Source organism: Acanthisitta chloris, unplaced genomic scaffold (genome assembly GCF_000695815.1).
Source record: "Acanthisitta chloris isolate BGI_N310 unplaced genomic scaffold, ASM69581v1 scaffold8747, whole genome shotgun sequence".
NCBI lineage: Eukaryota > Metazoa > Chordata > Aves > Passeriformes > Acanthisittidae > Acanthisitta > Acanthisitta chloris.
In genome coordinates, this window is record NW_008682009.1 from 13,139 (window position 1) to 23,304 (window position 10,166).

At 41.8% G+C, this 10,166-nt stretch overlaps 1 protein-coding gene across 1 annotated transcript; it reads left to right on the forward strand.

Annotated features, from left to right (window-relative positions):
- Positions 1-958: 958 nt before the first annotated feature.
- LOC103805658 lies at positions 959-9,739 on the forward strand. Its single transcript, XM_009078314.1, has 3 exons — positions 959-1,149; positions 1,806-2,026; positions 9,525-9,739. The coding sequence occupies exons 1-3, from the start codon at positions 959-961 to the stop codon at positions 9,737-9,739; spliced, it is 627 nt and encodes a 208-aa protein (XP_009076562.1).
- The last annotated feature ends 427 nt before the right edge of the window (positions 9,740-10,166 follow it).

Below are 10,166 nucleotides of genomic sequence, written 5' to 3' on the forward strand. Positions count from 1 at the left end.
CCTTCTGTTTTAAAGCTCATGAGTTGACAGACTTCCTAATATCTCTGTAATGCAGGTGCTTGAGTAATTTCTAGAACACAGATAAAATACATATTCAATATTTTCTTAGAACAGAACTCTGGGGAAAATAGAATTTCTATTCCCCTCTTAAAAAATCCTCCCAGGAGTTCAAATCTATAGCTAACACAAGGAACTACTATCTCAGAAGAAATGTACCACATGGGAAAAGAGTAATTCCAGAGATAAAGTGATGCCTAAAGAAAGTGGTTTTCCTTGTAACTGAAGTACTTAATTCAAGATTAGAAATGGGATAGTTCTTGGAGGGGACAGAGAGGAGAGGAATGCAAACGAAGCAACTTATTAAAAAAAATAGGTTAATGCTCCTACAAATGACAGCCAGAATCACTAACTCATGCATATTTTTTCAAACATAAACATTTGTCATGAAGACAATTATGGCTGGTAACTACCAGTAGAAAGAACCAAAATACTGCTCACAGGTTCTTCCCCATTGAAGCTGACAATTAGTAGCTGTCTGGTGAATAAGATTTTGCATAACCAATTCTACTCAGTCCAGCTCAGTTTGTTGACCAAGTTATAAAAGACAATTCAGATTAAATATATATAAAGAAGCCCTAGGTACCTGGCTAAAGGGAAAACTCAGCATACCAAAGTAGTACCTTGTTTCTATACCCATTGAACAGATGCATTTACACAAGGCATTTTCCATAGCATTACCTCTTTCCATTTGAAAGCGGCATACCGAGGGCTGGGCTTTTTCAGTGTGCTAATAATAGTGTCTAAAATTCCAGATAGCAGAAGGAACTTCTACACTTCCTATGAAAATAAAAATATCATAATGAAATTTTAATCAACTGTTTAACAAGGTGAGAAGAAGAGAGGGAAACCTCAGAAATGTCTCTGGCTGGTGGTAAATGTCTGCCTTTCACCTTTCAGGATGGCCTGGGACTCCTTGTGCAGCAGGGACTTACGACGCCCCAAGATAAGAAGTGCCTCAAGCTGGACATCTGGGAGTCAGAGCAGTGCTGGGACACCATCCCTGGAGGAGCTGCGACGCCTGCTCTGCATACGTACACACCCCACAGGGCACGTGGATGAAGTCTGGCCAAACCTTTATGTGGGAGACCTGTAAGAGAGAGGGAAGGGTTGAAGGTGTTACTGCAACTCTTAGTCCCCCCCAAAACCATCTGCTCTTTATTTTAAAAAAAAGAGAGCTCAGCACTAATTTGAACAAGGCTGAACAGCACATAGGACACTGTAGCATAGAGAAAAGGCATCCTAAGTAACCAGAAAGAATATTTCCCCTCCTGATTTCTCCTCCTGCGTGAGTACAGGAGTCCCACACTGCAAGAGGCCGCTGGAGACATCAGTACTTTAGGCAGTCATGCCAGAGCTGGGTAAAACAGGACCAATCTCATTTTTAACTCATATTTCCTGATGGCATCAGTCCCCTGAACTGATGGATGCTCAGCAGAGGTGACTTAGTGAGAAAGCAAACCAGAAAAATCTTAGCTTGTGCAGAAATATCCCCACCACTGCCTTTCATCCGTTGAGAAGAACCACCTAAACAGATGTTTTGGAAAAAAATTTGGGAAATCTAAAAGTCAGTCTCTTAACAAGTCACTTCTGTCTCAAAGCACTTTGATGGACACTTTGGACCCAATGAACCTGTCAGAAAATAGCCACTACAACTTCATGCAATTCTAACAAACTCAGCAGCAGCAGCATATTCTACCCCACGCTGCAGTGCAGCAGGCAAATATAACTCACCATCTTTCTTCCAGGTACATTGCTCGTGACAAAGAGCAGCTGAGCCGAATGGGCATCTCCCACGTTGTGAACGCTGCTGCAGGGCGATTTCGCATTGACACTGGACCCAAGTTTTATCATGACTTGCCTGTGGATTACTATGGAATAGAAGCAGAGGACAACCCAAGCTTTGATCTCAGCATTTACTTCTACCCAGTTGCCGAGTACATCAGAGCAGCACTGAATTCCCCAAGAGGTAACTAGACGACCTGTGCATGTTGCATGTCTCCTGTACAGCAGACACACAGGGCAAGTTATCAAATACTATTTGACATAAACCTACACATATAGGTAAGAAAGGAGATGCCCAAACCCAGTAGCATCCTACCTGGCTCCTGATCTCTTACAGTGAGTGGAAGTTCCACAGTTCCCCTGCAACAGGGATGCTCTGAACAGGCTTTCAAATAGAGGTTCTCCCTATGCCTAGTGTTATTCATTAGCAAAAGACAAAATAGCAAGTATCCTTTATTTCCTATAGGAACACACTGACCTGGGAGGAAGGCACATGCATTTGATCTTTTCAAATTAGCGATGGGGTTTAAAATAAAAGACAAGGGCAAGCATCATATTTGAGTAAGGAGATTCAACTATAATGCTACAATTGTGCAAGTACTATAAGCACAAGAAAGGGAAGAACTTGCTAGAAAGCAATTCTGTAGAAGAAAACTTAAGGAACACCACCAACCAGGAATAACGTCATGCCGTTGCTTAAAAGGTATAACCTTGAAATAGGAAGATAACCCACAAAATCATTGGATTCACTAAACACGGGCCAGGTCAAAGCTAGATGCCTGGGGCTAATGGGGGCTCATTACTACTAAGGGCAAACCTTTACAAAAGCAAGTCTCCACTGTGCCTCAAAACTGTACAGATGCTACTCAAAGTAAGTGATTTACGAGAACAGCTATACACTCAGCAAACTGTTTTGTTTGCATCATGGTGAGCTTTAATATCAATCAGGGTCCTGTAGTACTAACTACCCAACTTAATCATATGCAGCTAATAGATCTGATCCACACCATATAAGCTAGGAAGGCGAGACCCAGTAACTGCACACAGTGTACCTGCATGCTAGATACCTCTGTGTTTACTGCTGTTTGGAGGGCTTGATCTATAATGTTAGAAAATACTTGCCTTTGTGCAACTGAGGGCTGCATTTGGATTTCAAAACCACTAACATCTTTGGGGAATTTGGATCTGCACCCACTTCTATTACAGCATACGGTGTTTGCACTTATTGGCCATGCTCCAGAGAAAGGTAAGATCCAAAACCTATTCATGTGTGTGTTCCAAATCAATTGACAAAAGACAGAAAACAACAGACGAATTGTGTTAGCCACAAAAGCAAACAAAACCAGTGCCTTGCAAAATGCATGCCCAAACATTAAAAAAGTTATGAATGCAGAACAAGTTACGGCTCAAGGCATATTTATCCCTACTCCCAGGCTTTTAATATTGCTTGACTGATCTCCATATGGAAGCAGGGTTCTGGGAATGGAGACAAGGTGAAATTTAATCATATACTGTCCAGCTGTTGCTGACATTCATCATTTTAAGGAAAGTGCAACAGTTTAGAAAATATATAAACAAGATATTCTGGAAGCGTAATGTCCTGAGGTACAGAAATTTAGCAGCTAAATGCCAATAACCTGTGCAGGGATAAGACAGGGAGAGGATTGTCACTCACATCACTTAGAAAATGAAAAAAAATAGCATTTATTATAAGCAGTGATGTTGAAAAACACCAAACAACCAATCAACCAGGTGACAAGAGGCCCGTTCGTATTAAAATCAGGATGTTACAAGGTACTACTGTTTGTCTGAGAAGTTATTTAAGAGTGGCTGCTTAACTATTACAAGCAAATTCAATAACTTTTTTTAAAACAGAAATATATTAATTTTTTTTGCCTGTAAGGATATGAAGTCAAAGTAAAGACTGCATGAGGCACAAATGTATTCAAAACTATGAGTCCAATACTCATTCGGATTAGAAACAACTGTTACTCCCATCATGCTTGCAAAAAAATTCTGATGTTTTACACCAGAAGTCCAAAAACCAGCCTGGACAGATTTATTCCAGGTTTCTACCTTAGCTGAACAAAATATGTCTTTGGTGATGTAAGGAATTTATTTTTAAGGCAATTTCTTGAAACCTGGATGCCAGAGTGTGAGCAAAAAGAAGCAGGGGAGTGTGTGCTCACATGCTCCAAACTAGGTCACAGTGGTCAATGGCTGCATCACACCCTGACTGACTTCATCACCTTTGTTGTACGGATTAGGACATGGAGGCACCACTATTGCAGCCATGCCTTGTAAACATCATTTTATCATCCTGCATCCTTGGCTGCCTTTCCTTCAGCACAGCTCAGCTGTTTTCTTTGCCCATGTAACAGAGCTGTTTGGGAAGGCTCAGACAAGAGTGAGCAGATGCATAATCTGCCTCTACTCTACAAGGTAAAACATGGAGTCAGGAAAATACTGGACATCTCCCTCATGCTTGTACTCAAAGGGCAATACCTTCAGTATCAATCTTCACCCTTTGCATGGCTGCCTGTACAATTTGCACTTTTCTGGAATGCAGCTAAACCTAACATAAATTGGTTTGGTAAAATCTAGTGGAAGAGGGAGAGAAAGAACTTGATAGAAGCATATCATGAAAACTATTAAGCTAACACTGCTGAGAGAAAGATTCCCAAGTAGAGACCTTCTCCTTTTATTGACCTCTGAACATTTTTAAAACAGGCAAGATAAAACCACCCATTAACTTATTGAAATGGCAAACTTTCTCAAAAGCATTTACCTTCTTCCACTTCAGTGGAGCACTCTTCTTGTTGGTGAGCGTTACGAAAGCAGTTTAACGTTGGAGAAGAGGGTCTTCTCTCTTGACTCCACTGTAGGTGCATTACATTCATTGGTCTGACCTCCCACTCTCCAGCAGATGACAGTTTTTACCTGTTCCAGAGGCATGGGAAGAAGGGACAAGCTCTCCATAGGCTTCTTGCTATTTTCAGCTACTACAGAATAGATAATTAAGAAAGAGACAGTGGATTGTGCACCTGGCTAAAACCTAACAGGAGATGAGAAAACCATGGTGGAGTGGGAAGAGGCCCTGGGGCCCACTAGCCCAGGTGAGCTCTCCTCTGGGGGAGCAGCATACTTCTACTGGATCCAATGGAGCAAGGGCAACTGGGGCATTTGCTATGAGTGACAGATCTGGAGCCTGGCCTTAAGCCAAATTGAATCCATCCTGCAAGAAAAGAAGGGCTAGTTCAGGACATTTAGCTCAGTTAATGATGATTAGCAAAAGGACAATAAGTTATTATGTGTTTTAATGACTGATTTGTTCAACAACATTGAATTTCCCAACTTGAATTTGGCCAACAAAGTTGAATGTGCAAACTTTATCCCTAGTGCAAACCCTTTGATGTTAGCAGAGTTACAGCAGGCATGAGCTGGATAGAATATCCATAATCCGCTGTTAAAAACCAAGTGTTATTGTTCTGCACAAATCCCAGCCAGATGACAGTCATTGTCTGCCTCTGCAAAAAGTAGCTTGAGATGTGTGGTGCAAAATTTCAAATAAGGATTGCAAGATTTAATAATGCCAGAAGCTAAGTGACCCCACTTCTCCTCAGTTAATCCCATTATTCCTAAGGGATCCTGTTTCATGCTCAGAGAGAAGGTTGCCACATGGCTCTCTAATGTGGGACCAGCCCAACTCTCTTTGTATGTTGAATCAAATGGGGGTAGAGAAGGCAGAGTTGGAGGATGGCAGCTTGTGTCATGGACTCTGTGGTACAGAAGATGTGGTCATAACCTCCTTGCCCACCACATGCACCACAAGTGCCTCTGTGAACGCTGCTTTCCCAGGCTGTGGTCCAGCAGCCACTCAGGAATCCAAGCCTCAGTGATGGGACTGTACATCTCACCTGCCTCCTGCAAGAGGCTGATGGAATGTGCTGTTATCGCCCACCGCAGTGAGCCCACAGGGTGCAGATGTGCTTCAGGTGCTGGGCAAATGCAGCATATCATGTGGGGTTCAGTGTCACTTAGCCCATTTACAGCTCCTGCTAAGAGGCAGGTCTGAGCCTGTAAACAGAACCAAATAACAACATAGCTTTTGCTTCCTTACTCAAGTTTAACATTCAATTTGTTTGCTACAAATAATCACACAGTGAATTCAAATCTGCTTTCATTAGAGCAATTTTACGTTAATTAAATCATTTCACATGACTGATTTATCTGAAACAAACAAGTCATTTTATTGTCAGTCTACCAGCATTTATCATAACCTCTGTGCATGGTGAAACAAAGGCTAACAATGTGAAATAGATATGGCACATGTGAAATAGATAATATACCTGCAGCCTCATGGGAACAAATGTATTAGAGAGCCATGCAGATTAGGTCCAAGGTCAATAGTTGGGGCTTGTCCTGGTTTTTGCTGAGACACCTTCTAAAGCTAGTTGCTGATACAGGAGGACTCTTTTGAAGTGCAGAGATGCAGGGAAGAAAATTCAGTGTATACTTACTGGACACCTCCTCCTCTCAGACAGAGTTAGACATAAAACAGTAGAGAGCCAGCCTGTACAAGCAGGAGCCTGGAATTTCTTCTGCTTTCTGTGTCTCCAACAAAAGCACAACAGGCAATATTTAATGGCAGCATCCATACCTGTGCTCAACTTGGTCTTCAGTTTGAGGCTGCAGGTGGGGCTGAGCATTTTCCAAGGCAGAAGTCTCCATCTGGGTGGGAAAAGAAAAAGGACCCTCCTGATGCAGCTCAAATCATAAATTCTTTTTCCTTCAGTTGTAGAATGGTGGTAGCTCAGAAGTGTTCAGACAAAGAAAAAAATCCCCAAACAACAAAGAAGCAGTTCTGATTCCAAGAAATTTTTTCAGAACATGCTGTTCCTTGGCTTCTGTTATCTGACATTAGGGTGAATGTCTGGATTTCTCCAGTCCCTGCCACTATGTTGCAGTTAGGCCTACTGCAAACGACTGAAGCACAGATTTTTCAAAAATCTTTTGGACTAGCCCTATTCACAGTATTTTTCAAAGAGAAATTGTGCTTCTGATTACTTTATGCTCCTCTGAAAAATCTCAGACCAGGGTTATTTGGGTCTGAAGTGCCTCCTCTGGGGAAGCTAATACAGCGTACATACACTACAAGGTTGGTGGGAAGGCTAATGACAGTGCAGCGCATGGAAGAAGAAGTCTGGTGGAAATTCAAATTAGCAGAGTCTTTTAGCAGGACTGCAAAACGTTTCTCCATATTCCCATAAAAAACTAGGAATTGACTTCCAAGAATTCCCATGGAGTTAATGGAATTGACAGATAGATGCCGTTTAACTTGAATAATGGCATTGATAACTCAGTATATTCTATAAGCTGTATCTTAATGAGAAAACACAAATAGAAATCAATCGATCTTCTAATTCTGCAAAACTGGCATTATGTTGGAAAAACCTCTTCCTTCTCGCAAAGGTTTTGATGCCCAGTCCAACTCTGCTGTCACCAGAGCTGTTTTCACCACTTCCTCGGAGACTATATTTGTCCCTTTATTTCTACTGAAGACATGTCTATCTTTAGGGCTGCGCTCAGATTTCTCATGCCAGGATAATGAGAGGTGGCTGTGTCACATACATTGTGGAATTCAACACTTCTCTCAACCTGCTGGCCAGAGCAGGTTTTTACAACACATGCTCATGCTCTCCAAGCATGTGGCTATGCCATCATCATTAGTCAGAACTAAAATGGTTGCTAAATAAATACTCTGTCATAAACAAAATGGGATTTAAGATTAAAAGCTGTGCACAAAGTACCCAGAATTAACACCCGGGGAGACAGGGCAATCAGTCTGAGGTTTTTGTCTGGATCTAGGCTCATCATCCAACAAGGATATTTTTGTCTTGCTCCCTGGTAATAGAGAAATTAAGATGCTGTAAGCACAAACAAAACAAGGAACTAGCCCTGAAAAGCTGTCTGTTCTATCTCTCCTTACATTTTGCAGAAAAGCAGCATCTGAAATAGTTTAGTCGATCTTCAAAGGAGAAAAACCAATGTGGGATTGGTTTTACTGATTTTTAATCTTTTTTTTTTTTTCCTGGATATAAATTATATTGTCATTAAATTGTATTTTGTACAGCTGTAAAATTAGTGAGCAAGAGACCACAAATCTGGTAGTCTAAAAAATTTAAAATGTAAAAAAAGCAGACACTGTTTTGTGTCAAACATGTGAAAATTTCCAGTGTAGAAGTGTGCTGAAATTTTCATGCTAAAAAGTCAAAATTTTTTTCTCAGCTGCCTTAATGAGAGACAGAGATGTCCATTAGGTGGTCAGAAGTTCAAACCTGATTCAAATCACTTGCTACCTTAATAATGCCCAATTGCTGAGCCATGGTCTCTGTGAAAAAAAAATAGATCTGATTGCAGAAAAGTATATGCGACTTTGAAAATTTTCAGGCATGGCTATAATTAAGTAGAACAAAGAAAATGTTTTCCCCAATTAAAAATTTTTCATTGATCATACCCTTTTTGTGAAAGTGGAAGCATTTTGCAATATGCAGCAGATGCAAATTCTCAGGTTCCAGAACGAGTTCTTCATTCACCATCCAGAGGGAAAGGACCTGAAATTTTCCATCCGAAAGCAATCCCTTCAGAAAGACTTCCTTTAATTTCAATAAGACCATTAAAAAAAATGTTTATCTCCTTCCAGCATGGGTCAAAGTCACACATTAGAAACGTGGGAAGCCGTCATGGAACTGCACTTCTTAATCTGTTTCTGTTTGTGATCACAGCAGAAAAACCAAAAGCAAAGCAGAGGGAAGGAGGGAACTATACTCCTGGATGCCTGGAAGTTGCTCCCTGAGGCTTGGTTTTAACAACATGGAAGGACTTAGTATATTACTCTTAATGAACTCCCAATGAAGATGCACACCTTGCATTGAAATCTCTGGGAAACTAAAAACATTTCATAAATTGTTTTGCAGTCATCACCTAATACAGAAGGGAAGATAAAGGTGTTAGGGAAGGATAATGACTCATGCAGGGTAGGCTATAGAAATAAAAAAAACATAAGTAAGCTGGTGCCAATGACATACACAAACAGGAGCTGTTCTTAGCAGTAACACCCATTTTCCTCACATGCTTCCAACAAGATCTGGGCAGGCAGTCAGCACCCTTGGAAAGCATTACTGCCCTAAGCAAAAAATCATACAGAGCTTGTGGAAAACCAGGAGTGTTCCTGTAAGAGCAGTGAGCACTCCTGAGCATTGCACTTTTGAAATTTGAAGTTTCCAAGCCCTCTGGTAGTAAGAAACCTGCCAAGGCTGCTTCGCACAGCACGGCCTTCAAGTGCAAACACTTGAAGCCTTGCCAGCAAGTACGACTCCCAACACCACACATGAGCAAGCAGGGACACAATAGATGGCAGGCTGGGCAAGAGGGATAAGGGCATGCTGTCAGGCTGACAGTTAAGCTCAAACAAGCAATCACAGATCCTGGAACACAATTATGAGTTCTCTGTGCCTGGCTACTAGAAACCCTGTGTTCCCCGACCAGCACTGCACCAGGTGTGCTCTGCAGGGCTGTGCACACCTGTGTGCTCATCCCCAGTGTCAGCTCCCATCTCTGCTCCAACACAGTAACTCCCACCATTTGGCCCACTGGCATAATTGCATATGTCCTTTTTCTAGGCAAAGTACTGGTTCACTGTGCCATGGGGATCAGTCGATCTGCAACTCTTGTCCTTGCTTTCCTAATGATCTGCGAAGGTATGTCCCTCACCAATGCAATTCAGACTGTGCGCTCACACAGAGGGATCTGCCCCAACTCTGGCTTCCTCAAGCAGCTTCAGGAGTTGGACCTCCGGTTAGGAAGAAGGACAGGCAGAGGAGCAGAGGCCTGCTAGCACCAAGAAGGCATCTCTCCTGGCACCAGACCAAGAGATGCTGCCCTCACTGAAGACTGCAAGGATGCTGTCAGGACTGCTCTGTGGCTCACTGAGAAACTCTTTAGGAAACGGCTGAGCACAAGCCTGCTGTTAGGAGCTGTTAGGTATGTATTTTTTGGATAAGTCCACTAATTGGAAAGAAAATGAAATAAAGAAGGATTCAAACTGGCAGTTTTGCTCACCTGGGCCTGTTTATTTAACTACCTGTTGGGCAGGGCATAGGGAGCAGTTGGGTTTTCATGCAGAATTAAAAGGCACCACAGTCAACTTGAAAAAATATTTTTTACTTGCTTATAATTGCATTTATATGGCAAGAGGGAAAATGGCTAAACTAGTAAAAAGGAAAAAAAAGCATGAGGCTTTTAAGCAAATAACATTTCACATC

Excerpts from the sequence above, each read along its gene's own strand:
- LOC103805658 (XM_009078314.1), top strand. The coding sequence starts at position 959 with ATGGCCTGGGACTCCTTGTGCAGCAGGGACTTACGACGCCCCAAGATA. Across the intron at positions 1,150-1,805 it reads AACCTTTATGTGGGAGACCT|GTACATTGCTCGTGACAAAG; the intron begins GTAAGAGAGAGG and ends TCTTTCTTCCAG. Across the intron at positions 2,027-9,524 it reads AGCACTGAATTCCCCAAGAG|GCAAAGTACTGGTTCACTGT; the intron begins GTAACTAGACGA and ends TCCTTTTTCTAG.